The sequence below is a fragment of the Rhinoraja longicauda genome, chromosome 44 (genome assembly GCF_053455715.1).
Source record: "Rhinoraja longicauda isolate Sanriku21f chromosome 44, sRhiLon1.1, whole genome shotgun sequence".
Classification (NCBI taxonomy): Eukaryota; Metazoa; Chordata; class Chondrichthyes; order Rajiformes; family Arhynchobatidae; genus Rhinoraja; species Rhinoraja longicauda.
Window position 1 is genome coordinate 4,725,508 of NC_135996.1, and position 18,908 is coordinate 4,744,415.

At 48.6% G+C, this 18,908-nt stretch overlaps 1 protein-coding gene across 1 annotated transcript in view; it reads right to left on the reverse strand.

Moving 5' to 3' along the window:
- Window positions 1–18,908, reverse strand: part of LOC144612265 (cingulin-like) — a 53,722-nt gene that overhangs the window by 2,600 nt on the left and 32,214 nt on the right. Inside the window, exons 10-14 of the mRNA XM_078431823.1 lie at window positions 17,016–17,177; window positions 14,786–14,875; window positions 6,268–6,351; window positions 4,793–4,911; window positions 1,650–1,758 (exon numbers count right to left, since the gene is read on the reverse strand). Coding sequence (XP_078287949.1) covers window positions 1,650–1,758; window positions 4,793–4,911; window positions 6,268–6,351; window positions 14,786–14,875; window positions 17,016–17,177 — 564 coding nt within the window. The remainder of the gene's footprint in view (window positions 1–1,649; window positions 1,759–4,792; window positions 4,912–6,267; window positions 6,352–14,785; window positions 14,876–17,015; window positions 17,178–18,908) is intronic.

Sequence of the window (18,908 nt, forward strand, 5' to 3'; positions counted from 1 at the left end):
CTGTGAGTTGATAGATGAGATATATTCTGCATTTTAATGGGTGTCATCACACGCACTGTTCCCCCAAAACACTGATTACACTGCGAGAGGAAAAAACGGACGGCGGGTTTTGCCTACTAAAATGGCGGACGTTACGCTCCTCTGCGTACTACACTTCAGTATAGGCGATTTCAACGGAGTGGTCCATCTTGTTCCTCTAGTATCTTAGCTCCTGCCTTCTCCCCATAACCCCCCGACATGTTCTTTGTTCCCTTCCATATCTCGTTTCCGTTTCCCTCCGCAGATGCTGCCTGACCCGCCGAGTTCTTCCAGCACTTCCCATTTTGCTCCTGTTTGTCCAACCCAGGCGGCTCGCGGTGGCGCAGAGGGTAGAGCCGCTGCCTCTCAGCGCCAGAGACCCGGATCCCGTCCTGACCTCGGGCGCTGTCTGTGCGGAGTTTGCACATTTGCACATCAGCAGGGTGATCATATCTGCCACACAGAGGTGCAACTGGCTAAGCTGCTGCTTCACCAGGGACATGGGTTCGACCCCGAGCACTGTTTTTATTGGGGAGTTTGCACGTCTTCCCTCCAAATGGGAAGAAAGCCAATGGCATGTTGGCCTTCAAAACAAGAGGAGTTGAGTACAGGAGCAAAGAAGTCCTTCTGCAGTTGTACAGGGCCCGAGTGAGACCGCACCTGGAGTACTGTGTGCAGTTGTACAGGGCCCTAGTGAGACCACACCTGGAGTACTGTGTGCAGTTGTACAGGGCCCTAGTGAGACCGCACCTGGAGTACTGTGTGCAGTTTTGGTCTCCAAATTTGAGGAAGGATATTCTTGCTATTGAGGGCGTGCAGCGTAGGTTTACTAGGTTAATTCCCGGGATGGCAGGACTGACATATGTTGAAAGACTGGAGCGACTAGGCTTGTATACACTGGAATTTAGAAGGATGAGAGGGGATCTTATTGAAACATATAAGATTATTAAGGGATTGGACACGTTAGAGGCAGGAAACATGTTCCCAATGTTGGGGGAGTCCAGAACCAGGGACACACACAGTTTAAGAATAAGGGGCAGGCCATTTAGAATGGAGATGAGGAAAAACTTTTCCAGTCAGAGAGTTGTGAATCTGTGGAATTCTCTGCCTCAGAAGGCAGTGGAGGCCAATTCTCTGAATGCATTCAAGAGAGAGCTAGATAGAGCTCTTAAGGATAGCGGAGTCAGGGGGTATGGGGAGAAGGCAGGAACAGGGTACTGATTGAGAATAATCGGCCATGATCACATTGAATGGCGGTGCTGGCCGAATGGCCTCCTCCTGCACCTATTGTCTATTGTCTATAAAAAAGTTTTCACCCAGAGAGTTGTGAATCTGTGGAACTCTCTGCCTCAGAAGGCAGTGGAGGCCGATTCTCTGGATGCTCTCAAGAGAGAGTCAGATAGAGCTCTTAGAGATGGCGGAGTCAGGGGGTACGGGGAGAGGGCAGGAACGGGGTACTGATTGTGGATGATCATGGTGAATGGCGGTGATGGCTCGAAGGGCCGAATGGCCTCCTCCTGCACCTATTGTCTGCTGTAAGGATTCTATCGTCCTTCTGTTTGGTGCTGAGGGAATCTCTGGAGGATTATCTCCTGCCGAAGGCCACTCTTGCCTCCTTCTCCGGCACATACCTGGTCCTTCTCGTCGGAGACATTCTGCCTCTCGTCGTCAAGCTGAATGGTCAGCTCCTTCACCTTCCTCTCCAGTTTGCGATTGGACGCTTGCAGGATGCTTCGCTCCCTGTCGACGGGGGAAGAGAAGAGAGGCCAGTGAGGGGGAGGGATCACGAGCACGCCATCTTACTATCAAGTTCAAATACAACGGTCCGCCGTGCAGGTAAGATAAAGTCTGGAGAATTCATGATCCGAAACGTCACCTATCCACGTCGCCCAGAGTTGCCCATTCGCTGGCCCACATATCGAAGACCAGAGGACACAGGCTTAAGGTGAAGGGAATAGATCGGGTAGACGCTCAGAGTCTATTTGCTCAGAGTATGTGAATCGAGGACTAGAGGACATAGGCTTAAGGTGAAGGGAATAGATCGGGTAGACGCACACAGTCTATTGCTCAGAGTATGTGAATCGAGGACCAGAGGACATAGGCTAAAGGTGAAGGGAATAGATCGGGTAGACGCACACAGTCTATTGCTCAGAGTATGTGAATCGAGGACCAGAGGACATAGGCTAAAGGTGAAGGGAATAGATCGGGTAGACGCACAGAGTCTATTGCTCAGAGTATGTGAATCGAGGACCAGAGGACACAGGCTTAAGGTGAAGGGAATAGATCGGGTAGATGCACACAGTCTATTGCTCAGAGTATGTGAATCGAGGACCAGAGGACACAGGCTTAAGGTGAAGGGAATAGATCGGGTAGATGCACAGAGTCTATTTGCTCAGAGTATGTGAATCGAGGACAAGAGGACATAGGCTGAAGGTGAAGGGAATAGATCGGGTAGATGCACAGAGTCTATTGTTCAGAGTATGGGAATCGAGGACCAGAGGACATAGGCTTAAGGTGAAGGGGAAAAGATTTAATAGGAATCCGAGGGGTAACTTTTTCACATAAAGGGTGGTGGGTGTCTGGAAAGAGCTATGGGGGGATATGGGGAGACGTTGGGCACGGGTTACTGATTGTGGATGATCAGCCATGATCACAATGAATGGCGGTGCTGGCTCGAAGGGCCGAATGGCCTCCTCCTGCACCTATTTTCCATGTTTCCATGTTACTATGAGCTGCCAGAGGAGGTAGTTGAGGCTCGGACCATCCCAACGTTTAAGAAACAGTTAGACAGGTACATGGATAAGACAGGTTTGGAGGGATTTGGGGCAAACGCGGGCAGGTGTGACTAGTGTAGCTGGGACATGTTTGCCGGTGAGGGCAAGTTGGGCCGAAGGGCATGTTTCCTTTCTGTATCACTCTATGACTCTATGGCCTTCATAACAAGAGGAGTTGAGTATAGGAGCAAAGAGGTCCTTCTGCAGTTGTACAGGGCCCTAGTGAGACCGCACCTGGAGTACTGTGTGCAGTTTTGGTCTCCAAATTTGAGGAAGGATATTCTTGCTATTGAGGGCGTGCAGCGTAGGTTCACCAGGTTTATTCCCGGAATGGCGGGACTGTCGTACGTTGAAAGACTGGAGCAACTAGGCTTGTGTACACTGGAATTTAGAAGGATGTGAGGGGATCTTATTGAAACATAAGATTATTAAGGGATTGGACACGCTAGAGGCAGGAAACATGTTCCCAATGTTGGGGGAGTCCAGAACCAGGGGCCACACAGTTTAAGAATAAGGGGTCGGCCATTTAGAACGGAGGTGAGGAAAAACTTTTTCGCTCAGAGAGTTGTAAATCTGTGGGAATTCTCTGCCTCTGCAGTGGAGGCCAATTCTCTGGATGCTCTCAAGAGAGAGTTAGATAGAGCTCTTAATGATAGCGGAGTCAGGGGGTATGGGGAGAAGGCAGGAACGGGGCACTGATTGAGAATGATCAGCCATGATCACATTGAATGGTGGTGCTGGCTCGAAGGGCCGAATGGCCTCCTCCTGCACCTGTTGTCTATGTTCTCTAAAACCTCTTCTCCCAGAGAGTTGTGAATGTGTGGGATTCTCTGCCACAGATGGCAGTGGAGGCCAATTCACTGGATGTTTTCAAGAGACAGTTAGATTTAGCTCTTAGGGCTAACAGAATCTATGTTTCCACTGGCTTTATCTTGTACTAAAAAAATTCAAGTTATTCCCTTTATCGTGTACCTGTACACCGTGAATGGATCGATTGTGATCGTGTATTGTCTTTTCGTTGACTGGTTAGAACGCAACAAAAGCTTTTCACTGTACCTCGGTACACGTGACAATAAACTACACTAACTAACTAACCTAGGTAGCACAAAGAGTCGCAGTTCTTCTGCAGTTGTACAGGGCCCTAGTGAGACCGCACCTGGAGTACTGTGTGCAGTTGTACAGGGCCCTAGTGAGACCGCACCTGGAGTACTGTGTGCAGTTTTGGTCTCCAAATTTGAGGAAGGATATTCTTGCTATTGAGGGCGTGCAGCGTCGGTTCACCAGGTTTATTCCCGGAATGGCGGGACTGTCGTACGTTGAAAGACTGGAGCGACTGGGCTTGTATACACTGGAATTTAGAAGGATGTGAGGGGATCTTATTGAAACATAAGATTATTAAGGGATTGGACACGCTAGAGGCAGGAAACATGTTCCCAATGTTGGGCGAGTCCAGAACCAGGGGCCACACAGTTTAAGACTAAGGGGTCGGCCATTTAGAACGGAGGTGAGGAAAAACTTTTTCACTCAGAGAGTTGTAAATCTGTGGGAATTCTCTGCCTCAGAAGGCAGTGGAGGCCAATTCTCTGGATGCTCTCAAGAGAGAGTTAGATAGAGCTCTTAATGATAACGGAGTCAGGGTGTATGGGGAGAGGGCAGGAACGGGGTACTGATTGTGAATGATCAGCCATGATCACATTGAATGGCGGTGCTGGCTCGAAGGGCTGAATGGCCTCCTCCTGCACCTATTTTCTATTGTCTACTGTCACTAAAAGTTCAACGTCTTATCTTCTCGCAGCGGGGAACCAGGACTGGCGCCGCACGTGAAACGTCACCTATTCCTTCTCTCCAGAGGTGCTGCCTGACCCACTGAGCTACTCCAGCGTTTAGTGTCTATCCCTCCCAACAGGAATCCCGGTTGCAGGAATCAATCGTTGGCGTGCCTCAGCAAAGACTATCAGCCCGGCAGCGGGGCATGACTGGTTTTCAAAGCCGGTCGGTACCTTTCCTCTGACTGCAGACGATCCTCCAGCTCTCTGATGCGAGACTCGAGCTGAGGCAAGTTAGCAGTCGGCTTCAGACTTCCTTCAGAGTTCGCCAATCTGGCCTTGAGGTCTTTGTTCTGCAAAGGAAGGAGAAATCAAATGCTATTCGTGGCGTAGGAGAGCACAAGGGCGGCACGGCGACACGGTGGTTGCATCGGCCATTTTCTATGGAGTGGTCTGCTGGAGCAGCAGCATCTCAGCGGCGGAAGGGAAGAGACTCGACAAGCTGGTCGGGAAGGCCGGCTCTGTCCTGGGTTGCCCCCTCGACTCAGTGCAGGCGGTGGGAGAGAGGAGGATGATGGGAAAGACAACATGGCTGCTGGACAACGACTCCCACCCCATGCAGGACACTGTCACTGCACTGAGTAGCTCCTTCAGTGACAGACTCCTTCGATCCAAGTGCGTGAAGGAGAGATATCGGAGGTCCTTCCTTCCCGCTGCTGTGAGACTGCACAACCAGCACTGCTCCCTCCATCGACTCAAAGTAGTCCAGGCTCAAAGCCTATTTCTTCTCCCTAGTGTTTGAGGCCCTCTGAGGGGGCGCTGTGAACTGTTTATGTATGTGCTGTTATGTTTGTGTGCCATTGTATGTTCGTTTCTTAGTACCTCAACTGATGTACAGCACCTTGAGGAGAAATCGCAGTGGAGCGACAAGTAGCATAAGAAAATAACTGCAGATGCTGGTACAAATCGAAGGTATTTATTCACAAAATGCTGGAGTAACTCAGCAGGAAACATGTTCCCAATGCTGGGGGAGTCCAGAACCAGGGGCCACAGTTTAAGAATAAGCGGTCGGCCATTTAGAACAGAGATGAGGAAAAACTTTTTCAGTCAGAGAGTTGTGAATCTGTGGAATTCTCTGCCTTAGTGGGCAGTGGAGGCCAATTCTCTGAATACATTCGAGAGAGAGCTAGATAGAGCTCTTAAGGATAGCGGAGTCAGGGGGTATGGGGAGAGGGCAGGAACGGGGTACTGATTGAGAATGATCAGCCATGATCACATTGAATGGCGGTGCTGGCTCGAAGGGCCGAATGGCCTCCTCCTGCACCTATTGTCTATTGTCAGGCAGCATCTTGGGAGGGAAGGAATGGGTGACGTTTCGGGTCGAGACCCTTTTTCAGTCTGAAGAGGGGTCTCGACTCGACACGTCACCCATTCCTTCTCTCCCGAGATGCTGCCTGACCCGCTGAGTTACTCTAGCACTTTGTGAATAAATACCTTCTGATGGACAGCACTTTGGTCAACGTGGGTTGTTTTTAAATGTGCTGTACAAGTAAAATTGACGGCTCGACTAAGCTGCCCAAGCGGAATATGAGGTGCCGTTCCTCCAACTTGCGTTCAGACTCACTCTGACAACGGAGGAGACCGAGGACAGAGCGGTCAGTGTGGGAATGGGAGGGAGAATTGAAGTGCACTCAGATCCAGCAACGCACCTGCCTCTCCAGGGAAATCTTATCGCATTCCAGGTCCTGGCGGGCGGCCCTTTCTTGCATCAGCTCGCCTCTCAGTTGCTCAATCTGTCAATAAGGAATTAATATAGTAATAAAAAGTACAAAGCACTGCCCCAACGACAGACTCCAGTAACAAAAACACCTTTCATCAGAGGGCGGTGAATCGGTGGAGTTCATTGCCACAGACGGCGGTGGAGGCCACAAGTCAGTGGGTATTTCTAAGGCGGAGATAGATAGATTCTTGATCAGTGCGGGCGTCAGGGGTTATAGACAATAGACAATAGGTGCAGGAGGAGGCCATTCAGCCCTTCGAGCCAGCACCGCCATTCAATGCGATCATGGCTGATCACTCCCAATCAGTACCCCGTTCCTGCCTTCTCCCCATACCCCCTCACTCCGCTATCCTTAAGAGCTCTATCCAGCTCTCTCTTGAAAGCATCCAACGAACTGGCCTCCACTGCCTTCTGAGGCAGAGAATTCCACACCTTCACCACTCTCTGACTGAAAAAGGTCTTCCTCATCTCCGTTCTAAATGGCCTACCCCTTATTCTTAAACTGTGGCCCCTTGTTCTGGACTCCCCCAACATTGGGAACATGTTTTCTGCCTCTAATGTGTCCAATCCCCTAATTATCTTATATGTTTCAATAAGATCCCCCCTCATCCTTCTAAATTCCAGTGTATACAAGCCCAATCGCTCCAGCCTTTCAACATACGACAGTTCTGCCATTCCGGGAATTAACCTAGTGAACCTACGCTGCACGCCCTCCATAGCAAGAATATCCTTCCTCAAATTTGGAGACCAAAACTGCACACAGTACTCCAGGTGCGGTCTCACCAGGGCCCGGTACAACTGTAGAAGGACCTCTTTGCTCCTATACTCAACTCCTCTTGTTACGAAGGCCAACATTCCATTGGCTTTCTTCACTGCCTGCTGTACCTGCATGCTTCCTTTCATTGACTGATGCACTAGGACACCCAGATCTCGTTGAACTCCCCCTCCTCCTAACTTGACACCATTCAGATAATAATCTGCCTTTCTATTCTTATTTCCAAAGTGAATAACCTCACACTTATCTACATTAAACTGCATCTGCCATGTATCCGCCCACTCACACAACCTGTCCAATTCACCCTGCAGCCTTATTGCATTTCCTCACAATTCACACTACCCCCCAACTTAGTATCATCTGCAAATTTGCTAATGGTACTTTTAATCCCTTCGTCTAAGTCATTAATGTATATCGTAAATAGCTGGGGTCCCAGCACCGAACCTTGCAGTACCCCACTGGTCACTGTGGGGAGAAGGAGAAGGAGGGAGAATGGGGTTGGGAGGGAGAGATAAATCAGCCATGATTGAATGGCGCAGTAGACTTGATGTGTGTGTGTGTGCGTGCGTGTGTGTGTGTGTGTGCGTGTGTGGGTGTGTAGTTTCAAGATTTCAAGATCAATTTATTGTCACTTGTACCAGTTAAGGTACAGTGAAATTTGAGTTACTAAGTGAAAAGCAACAAGACACACAGCCACTTACAGTAAAATTTAACATAGAAACATAGAAAATAGGTGCAGGAGTAGGCCATTCGGCCCTTCGAGCCTGTACGCACCGCCATTCAATATGATCATGGCTGATCATCCAACTCAGTATCCTATACCTGCCTTCTCTCCATACCCCCTGATCCCTTTAGCCACAAGGGCCACATCTAACTCCCTCTTAAATATAGCCAATGAACTGGCCTCAACTACCTTCTGTGGCAGAGAATTCCACAGATTCACCACTCTCTGTGTGAAAAAAAACGTTCTCATCTCGGTCCTAAAAGACTTCCCCCTTATCCTTAAACTGTGTGACCCCTTGTTCTGGACTTCCCCAACATCGGGAACAATCTTCCCGCATCCAATTTGCCAATGGTACTTTTAATCCCTTCATCCAAGTCATTAATGTATATTGTAAATAGCTGCGGTCCCAGCACTGAGCCTTGCGGCACCCCACTAGTCACTGCCTGCCATTCTGAAAGGGACCCGATTCCTTTATCATTGTTACTTTTTCTCATATCTTTCATTCATTCATTCTATATCTCCACATCACCGTCTTTGTCTCTCGTTTCCCTTTCTCCTGACTCTCAGTCTGCACTATACGTTATTCCCTTTGTAGTGTACCTGCACGCTGTGAATGGCTCGATTGTAATCATGTATTATCTTTCCACTGAGTGGTTAGTGTGTAACAAAAGCTTTTCACTGCATCTCAGTACACGTGACAATAAACAAAACCAAGCTATTGTAACCTGAAGAAGGGTCTCGACCCGAAACGTCACCTATTCCTTTTCTCGAGAGATGCTGCCTGAACCGTTGAGTTACCCCAGCTTTGTGTCTATCTTCGGTTTAAACCAGTACCTGCAGTTTATTCCTGACAGTTCCAGAAATGCTCCAGGTTCTTCCCCATAATTATTTTTCCCTTTCAAATATTGTTTAGTTTAGTTTAGAGATACAGTGCAGAAACAGGCCCTTTCGGCCCACCGGGTCCACGCCGACCAGCGATCCCCGCACACTAACACTATCCTACACACACTAGGGACAGTTTTTACATTTACCAGGCCAATTAACCTACAAACCTGCACGTCTTTGGAGCGTGGGAGGAAACCGAAGATCTCGGAGAAAACCCACGCAGGTCACGGGGAGAACGTACAAACTCTGTACAGACAGCGCCCGTAGTCGGGATCGAACCTGGGTCTCCGGCGCTGTATTCGCTGTAAGGCAGCAACTCTACCGCTGCGCCACCGTGACCGCCAAAGTTTTCCTAAAGATGGCAGCACCTGCAGTTCCTTGCGACTCTATCGACATCTTCCCTATGTCCATCCCGGCAAAGCCTTTGTGATTGTGTGTGTAATTGCTTATTTTTAATAGCTCTTATTGTTGGACTGTGGGTGACGAAATCTCGACCAAAAGACAATAAAGGTTATTCTGATTCTGATGCTATTCTTGGAATTCACCATTTGGTGGATATTTGGAATCTGCTGCTCCACCTTTAGAATAAGGGGTCGGCCATTTAGGACTGAGACGTACAACGAGACCTGGGTGTCCTAGTGCATCAGTCACTGAAAGGAAGCATGCAGGTACAGCAGGCAGTGAAGAAAGCCAATGGCATGTTGACCTTCATAACAAGAGGAGTTGAGTATAGGAGCAAAGAGGTCCTTCTGCAGTTGTACAGGGCCCTAGTGAGACCGCACCTGGAGTACTGTGTGCTGTTTTGGTCTCCAAATTTGAGGAAGGATATTCTTGCTATTGAGGGCGTGCAGCGTAGGTTTACTAGGTTAATTCCCGGAATGGCGAGACTGTCAAATGTTGAAAGACTGGAGCGACTAGGCTTGTCGAAACTGGAATTTAGAAGGATGAGAGGAGATCTTATCGAAACGTATAAGATTATTAAGGGGTTGGACACGTTAGAGGCAGGAAACATGTTCCCAATGTTGGGGGAGTCCAGAACCAGGGGCCACAGTTTAAGAATAAGGGGTAGGCCATTTAGAACGGAAATGGGGAAAAACTTTTTCAGTCAGAGAGTTGTGAATCTGTGGAATTCTCTGCCTCAGAAGGCAGTGGAGGCCAATTCTCTGAATGCATTCAAGAGAGAGCTAGATAGAGCTCTTAAGGATAGCGGAGTCAGGGGGTATGGGGAGAAGGCAGGAACGGGGTACTGATTGAGAATGATCAGCCATGATCACATTGAATGGCGGTGCTGGCTCGAAGGGCCGAATGGCTTCCTCCCGCACCTATTGTCTATTGAGATGAGGAACAACTTTTTCACCCAGAGAGTTGTGAATAACTTAAAAAATATAACACCGATTTCAATGAAACTTCTTCCGTTAGCACCAAAGGGACAACAGTGAGTAAGGTGGGCCTAAAATTGTCGCGCTATCGTGTACCGTTTTGGCTGTAGTTCAGGATCAAACAAACAAACGTTTTAGTACGTAGATAAAGTCCAATAAAGTCTGATTAAAGTCTGTTCAAAGGTTTCCAATGAGGGTTAGGATTGCACTCGAGCTGGCGAGGGGAAAGTTCAGTCGCCTGATAACAGTTGGGAAGAAACTACAAAGTGCTTTGATGGCGTCGACAGGCCCGAGGTTGAGTTGGAGAGAGGGAGATGGAGAGAGGGAGAGAGTGAGCCTTTAAAACTTCATGCTCCTATATAAATGTATGAGTGTGCAAATGTGTGCGTGCACAAATGTGCGAGTGTGCAAATGTGCGAGCGTGCAAATGTGCGAGCATGTACATTAGGAACTTTTTCACCCAGAGAGTTGTGAATGTGTGGGATTCTCTGCCACAGGGGGCAGTGGAGGCCGACTCACTGGATGAATTTAAGAGAGAGTTAGATAGAGCTCTAGGGGCTAGTGGAATCAAGGGGTATGGGGAGAAGGCAGGCACGGGTTACTGATTGTGGACGATCAGCCATGATCACAATGAATGGCGGTGCTGGCTCGAAGGGCTGAATGGCCTCCTCCTGCACCTGTTGTCTATGTTTCTATGAACAGGTGCAAACCGCTCAGCCCTTCTAATTTGACCCGGCATTTAAAGAAGTGGCTGATCGGATTCTTACCCCCACTATCTATGCCTGACTGACCCCAACATAATCTTTTATACTCCTGCTTATCAAGAACTTATCTGCCCTGGTTTAGTTTAGAGATACAGCGTGGAAACACCTAATCAGATGTACAGCACTTTGGTCAACATGGGTTGTTTTTAAATGTGCTATATAAATAAAATTGACTTGACAAAAGTTTTAGTACATAGATAAAGTCCAATAAAGTCTGATTAAAGTCTGTTCAAAGGTTTCCAATGAGCGTTAGGATTGCACTATAACTGGCGAGGGGAAAGTTCAGTCGCCTGATAACAGTTGGGAAGAATCTACGAAGTGCTTTGATGGCATCGACAGGCCCGAGGTTGAGTTTAACTAGGACACAGGTCAGGGCCGTCTTAACGCATGGGCCTGATGGGCACTTGCACGAGCATAGGGGCCCCATGCTGATCTGTGTATGTTAAGTGACTTGCAATAAATAAATACTACTTTAAAAATGTAGGTTCAATAAGTGCTTTTTTCACAACATTTTCGGTCCCAGTGTTTTTTTCGCAACATTTTCCATCCCTAAGTGCTTCTCACAGCGATCTGTTTCGCAACAATTAGCTCCCTGAGTGCTTTGCTTTTCCATCCCGAAGTGCTTCTCACAGCGATCTGTAAGTGCTTTTCGCAACAATGTAGCACCCTAAGTCCATCGCCAAGTGCTTTTCGGTAAGTGCTTTTCGCCGGCACGACGGGGGGGGGGGGGCTGGTAGGGAAAGGGGGGTGGGGGAGAGTAACGGTGGGGGCGATGGGGAGGGTGGGAGGAGGAGAGAGTGGGGGTGGGAGGAGGCAGAGTGGGACTGAGGAGGGGACAGCAAGGGTGGGGGTTGGCGGTGGGGGGGAAGAGAGAGTGGGGGAAATGGGGGTGCTGGGGAAAGGGGGGCGTTTAATTTTATCGATCATTTACATTTTTATTCCTGTGAGTAGTTGTCGTAGGGGCCCCAGTACACTGCTTTGCCCGGGGCCCATAATGCTGTAAAGACGGCCCTGACACAGAGCAATACAAAAGGGAGTGTCACCAGGGCAATCCACTTGGGAATAAACCTTTTTGACTTTAGGAATGGTGAGAATGTGGATCATTATTACAGGGAGTGGCTGAAGCAAACACAAACTGTTAAAAAACAGCAAAGATACTGCACCGACTGGGTGGACAAACCAGTTTTTTTCTATGCAATTATATTCTACTTAATCCCACCATTCTTAATTAAACCCTTTGTGGTTTTCAACATCACCGTCAAGCAGTGTTTCCTGCACTGAGGTAATCTAGCCGCCCGCGCCTGTCAGGAAATTCACCGTCATGTGAAAGACAACGTTTGACTTTTTCAGTTGTAAAGGGGATCAAGTAATACGGGACGTTAGATTGAAATATCAACCCATTGTCGTATTGAATTTGATTAGGGAGGGTGTCAGGGGCTATGGGGAGAATAGGGGAGAGAGGGGGAGAGAGAGAGTGATAGAGAGAGAGATAGAGTGAGAGAGAGAGATAGAGAGAGAGAGAGAGTGAGAAAGAGATAGAGGGATAGAGGGATAATGGGATAGAGAGATAGAGAGAGAGATAGAGAGAGAGAGGGAGAGAGGGGGAGAGAGAGGGAGAGAGAGATTAGCCATGTTTAGATGGCGGAGTAGACTTTGATGGGCCGAATGGCCTAATTCTGCTCCTATCACTTATGAAAGATGGCAGAGGCACAAGGGGCTGAACCAGCATCTGCAGTTCCTTCCTACACACGAATCCTTTAAAACTTCATGCTCCTATATAAATGTATGAGTGTGCAAATGTGTGAGTGTGCAAATGAGCGAGCGTGCAAATGAGCGAGCGTGCAAATGTGCGAGCATGTACATTAGGAACTTTTTCACCCAGAGAGTTGTGAATGTGTGGGATTCTCTGCCACAGAGGGCAGTGGAGGCCGACTCACTGGATGAATTTAAGAGAGAGTTGGATAGAGCTCTAGGGGCTGGTGGAATCAAGGGATATGGGGAGAAGGCAGGCACGGGTTACTGATTGTGGATGATCAGCCGTGATCACAATGAATGGCGGTGCGTACAGGCTCGAAGGGCCGAATGGCCTCCTCCTGCACCTATTTTCTATGTTTCTATGAACAGGTGCATACCGCTCAGCCCTTCTAATTTGACCCGGCATTTAAAGAAGTGGCTGATCGGATTCTTACCCCCACTATCTATGCCTGACTGGCCCCAACATAATCTTTTATACTCATGCTTATCAAGAACTTATCTGCCCTGGTTTAGTTTAGAGATACAGCGTGGAAACAGGCCCTGTGGCCCACGCCAACCATCACACTAGTTCTACAAGAAAATAACTGCAGATGCTGGTACAAATCAAAGGTATTTATTCACAAAATGCTGGAGTAACTCAGCGGGTCAGGCAGCATCTCAGGAGAGAAGGAATGGGGACGTTTCGGGTCGAGACCCTTCTTCAGACTGATGTTGGGGGGGCGGGACAAAGGAAGGATATAGGTGGAGACAGGAAGATAGAGGGAGAATTGGGAAGGAGGAGGGGAAGGGAGGGACAGAGGAACTATCTAAAGTTGGAGAAGTCAATGTTCATACCGCTGGGCTGCAAGCTGCCCAGGCGAAATATGAGGTGCTGTTCCTCCAATTTCCGGTGGGCCTCACTATGGCACTGGAGGAGGCCCATGACAGAAAGGTCAGACTGGGAATGGGAGGGGTAATTGAAGTGCTCAGCCACCAGGAGATCTACTCCCTAGCGTTTGAGGCCCTCTGAGGGGGTGCTGTGAACTGTTTATGTATGTGCTGTTATGTTTGTGTGCCATTGTATGTTCGTTTCTTAGTACCTGAACTGATGTACAGCACTTTGGTCAACGTGGGTTGTTTTTAAATGTGCTACACAAATAAAATTGACTTGACTTGACTTGACTCTCCCATCCGGCAAAAGATATAGATTTGGCGAAAACACACACCTCCAGATTCAGTAGGAAAACAAACCTGCAGATGCTGGTTTAAATCGAAGGTAGACACAAAATGACTTGACTTGACTTGACTTAATTGGCTTGGTAAGAATGTAAATTGTCCCTGGTGTGCGCAGGGCAGTGTTAATGTGCGAGGATCGCTGGTCTCTTTCCGTGCTGAATCTCGCAACTAAACAAAAACTAAAGATACCAGCCTTGCCCGGTCTAGCTTTTAGAAGAAACACACCTGGAACACACCCATTCCAGGTATCAGGATATCTTGGTCTCCACTTTTACAGCTTGCGTAATCAATTACAGCTCACTGAGAAACAATTGGCACACAGACATTATGGACCTGTTCCAGTGTACTCTCGTATGTTGTGTTTCCACAGATGCTGCCCGCCTTTTCTTCTTTCATTTTCACGCCCCTACTTTCTTAGAAGGCGCCGGAAGTTTGACATTTCAAAATACCTTAAGAGTGAGGATTAAGGATCCATTGCCCCGAAGGAGGGGAGAAACAAGAGGTGGCACCAAGGCGTGGAAGAAAAGCATTCTAACAATGCAGGATTGATTCGAGCACGAAATTCTGCCGCTGCCACAGAAGGCTTAGGAATGTCGTCATGTTCCCTACAAGTTAACTCTCACCAACTTCTACAGAAGCATTTTATCAAGATGCATCACAGCTTGGTTTAGGAACAGCTCCATCCAAGACCGCAAGAAATTGCAGTGAATTATGGACGTAGCCTAGACCATCACACAATCCAACCTCCCTTCCATCAATTCCGTCCACATCTCGGCAAGGCCAGCAGCATCATCAAGGACCAGTCTCACCCCCGGTCACTCCCTCTTCTCCCCTCTCCCATCATTCCCATAAAGGTACAGAAGTGTGAAAACGCACACCTCCACATTGGATGGCGGTGCTGGCTGGAAGGGCCGAATGGCCTCCTCCTGCACCTATGTCTCTATGTTTACCTGTTCTCTACTCCTGTTGATCCTATCGGTTGCAAGATCAATGCTGCTCTTCTCTTCTTCCAGCTCCAGTTCCAGACGCTTGACTTTATCCTGTGAATAAACGGGAGAGAAGGGAAGTTACAGCCAAGACTCTTGCAGGACTATTCCTTGAGAATGGTGGGTCATAGAAACATAGAAAATAGGTGCAGGAGTAGGCCATTCGGCCCTTCGAGCCTGCACCGCCATTCATTATGATCATGGCTGATCATCCAACTCAGTATCCCGTACCTGCCTTCTCTCCATACCCCCTGATCCCTTTAACCACAAGGGCCACATCTAACTCCCTCTTAAATATAGCCAATGAACTGGCCTCAACTACCCTCTGTGGCAGAGAATTCCACAGATTCACCACTCTCTGTGTGATGAAATGTTTTCTCATCTCGGTCCTAAGCTGTGACCCCTGGTTCTGGACTTCCCCAACATCGGGAACAATCTTCCCGCATCTAGCCTGTCCAACCCCTTAAGAATTTTATATGTTTCTATAAGATCCCCCCTCGGTCTTCTAAATTCCAGCGAGTACAAGCCGAGTCTATCCAGTCTTTCTTCATATGAAAGTCCTGCCATCGCAGGGATCAATCTGGTGAACCTTCTCTGTACTCCCTCTGCAGGGATCAATCTGGTGAACCTTCTCTGTACTCAGAGAATGTCTTTTCTCAGATTAGGAGATCAGGACTGAGACGGCACGGACTAGCCCACAGTCCCACTCAGTCGAATAGCAGCCACATCCGCCACCCTTTGTGCGAAAAGGTCACCCCGGACATTCTTGCTATTGAGGGTGTGCAGCGTAGGTTTACTAGGTTAATTCCCGGAATGGCGGGACTGTCATATGTTGAAAGACTGGATCGACTAGGCTTGTATACACTGGAATTTAGAAGGATGTGAGGCGATCATTCATAGCAAGAGGATTTGAGTTTAGGAGCAGGGAGGTTCTACTGCAGTTGTACAGGGACTTGGTGAGACCGCACCTGGAATATTGTGTGCAGTTTTGGGCTCCTAATCTGAGGAAAGACGTTCTTGCCTTAGAGGGAGTACAGAGAAGGTTCACAAGATTGATCCCTGGGATGGCGGGACTTTCATATGAAGAAAGACTGGATAGACTAGGCTTGTACTCGCTGGAATTTAGAAGACTGAGGGGGGATCTTATAGAAACATAAAATTCTTAAGGGGTTGAAGAGGCTAGACGCGGGAAGATTGTTCCCGATGTTGGGGGAGTCCAGAACCAGGGGTCACAGCTTAAGGATAAGGAGGAAGTCTTTTAGGACCGAGATGAGAAAACATTTCTTCACACAGAGTGGTGAGTCTGTGGAATTCTCTGCCACAGAAGGTAGTTGAGGCCAGTTCATTGGCTATATTGAAGAGGGAGTTAGATTTGGCCCTTTTTGCTAAAGGGATCAGGGGGTATGGAGAGAAGGCAGGTACAGGTTACTGAGCTGGATGATCAGCCATGATCATATTGAATGGCGGTGCAGGCTCGAAGGGCCGAATGGCCTACTCCTGCACCTATTTTCTATGTTTCTATGAAACATATAAGATTACTAAGGGGTTGGACACGTTAGAGGCAGGAAGCATGTTCCCAATGTTGGAGGAGTCCAGAACAAGGGGCCACAGTTTAAGAATAAGGGGTCGGCCCTTTAGAACGGAGATGAGGGAAAAACGTTTTCAGTCAGAGAGTTGTGAATCTGTGGAATTCTCTGCCTCAGAAGGCAGTGGAGGCCAATTCTCTGAATGCATTCAAGAGAGAGCTAGTTAGAGCTCTTAAGGATAGCGGAGTCGGGGGGTATGGGGAGAAGGCAGGAACGGGGTACTGATTGAGAATGATCGGCCATGATCACATTGAATGATGGTGCGTACAGGCTCGAAGGGCCGAATGGCCTACTCCTGCACCTATTGTCTATTGTCTATTGTGAATCTGTGGAATTCTCTGCCTCAGAAGGCAGTGGAGGCCAATTCTCTGAATGCATTCAAGAGAGAGCTAGTTAGAGCTCTTAAGGATAGCGGAGTCGGGGGGTATGGGGAGAAGGCAGGAACGGGGTACTGATTGAGAATGATCGGCCATGATCACATTGAATGGTGGTGCTGGCTCGAAAGGGCCGAATGGCCTACTCCTGCACCTATAGTCTATTGTCTATTGTTAGGGCTAGAACGGACCCGACGGATTCAATGGCCTCCTCGTCGCACATAAGCAACTGACCTCGAGTACTTTGGCCAGCCGCGACTTGTCGTCCTGGGTCCTTTTCTTGGTGTCCATTTCACGTTCCAAGTGCTGCACTCTCTGCCCCAGCACATCCTTATCCAGAAGCGCGTTCTCCTTCTCATCCTTGCTCTGTAGCAGGTCCTGTTTCAAATGGCCAATCTGGAGGGTTGCATTTAATGCCGTCCATTATAATAATAATAATAATAATGCATTTTATTTATATAGCGCTTTTCATATACTCAAAGACGCTTTACAGAGAGATTTTGAGAACATAGGGGAAATGAATAAATAGATAAATAAGTAAATAAATAAATGAACAGAGAAAGGAGACAGAAGGTGAGGTGACCTTCAGTGGTTGAAGGCAGTACTGAACAGGTGAGACTTCAGCGATGTTTTGAATGTGGTGAGTGTGGAGGAGTCTCTGACGGTTTGGGGTAGTGAGTTCCATAGGGTGGGAGCAGCGATGGAGAAAGCCCTGTCCCCCCAGGATCTGAGTTTGGATGTGGGGGGATAGGAGATTGGCAGCGGCAGAGCGGAGGGTGCAGGTGGGAGTGTGCCTGTGGAGGAGGTCGGTCAGGTAGGATGGGGCCAGGTTATGGAGGGCTTTGTAGGTTATGAGGAGGATTTTGTACTGGATTCTCTGGGGGATGGGGAGCCAGTGGAGTTTATAAAGGACGGGGGTGATATGGTCACGGATCGAGGTGTGTGTGAGTAGACGGGCAGCGGAGTTTTGAATGTATTGAAGTTTATTGATGATTTTTGAGGGTGCGCCATAGAGGAGGCTGTTGCAATAATCCAGACGGGAGGTGATGAAGGCGTGGATGAGGGTTTCTGCAGCTGTGCAGGAGAGGGATGGACGGAGACGGGCAATGTTTTTGAGGTGGAAGAAGGCTGTCTTTGTGATGTGTTTGATGTGTTTGTCGAAGGAGAGGGTTTGATCAAGGATGATTCCAAGATTCCGGATGTGAGGTGAGGTGGATACTGGGAGACCATCAATGTTGAGGATGAAGTTTTGGGTGGATTTGGTGAGCGTTTTTGGACCAATGATGATGATTTCAGATTTGTTGCAATTGAGTTTGAGGAAGTTTGATTGAAGCCAATTATGCGATGCGATTAATTCCCCCCCCCCTAAAGCTTTTCACAAGAAAAGCAGCGAATAGACTTGGTACTTTGCCAGGCAAGCAGAGATTAGCACAAGTGAAACAAATTTGGTTAGAGGTACAACCGAAGATGGACACAAAATGCTGGAGTAACTCAGCGGGTCAGGCAGCATCTCTGGAGACCCTTCTCCAGACCGGGTGTCAGGTGCCAGAAGACAGCAACTATCCTGCTGCGTCACTTCCGGGGAGAAACATAGAAAACAGGTGCAGGAGGAGGCGGCACGGTGGCGCAGCGGTAGAGTTGCTGCCTTACAGCGAATGCAGCGCCGGAGACACAGGTTCAATCCTGGCTACGGGCGCCGTCTGTACGGAGTTTGTACGTTCTCCCCGTGACCTGCGTGGGTTTTCTCCGAGAGAATCCCACAGATTCACAACTCTCTGGGTGAAGAAATTTTTTCCTCATCTCAGTCCTAAATGGCCGACCCGTTATTCTTAAACTGTGTGTGACCCCCTGGTTCTGGACTCCCCCCAACATCGGGGAACATTTTTCCTCCATCTAGCCCGTCCAATCCCTTAAGAATTTTATATGTTCGTACAAGAATAAAGCGAGGGGGAGAACGTGCAAACTCCATATAGGCAGCACCTGTAGATAGGGTTGCCAACTATCTCACTCCCAAAGAAGGGACAAAGGGTGATGTCACTGCCCCACGTGACCTCACCCAGCCAGCGGCCAAGTGCTCCCACCCCACCAATGGCGGCCGCCCAGACACTGTAAGCTCCAGAATGCTCT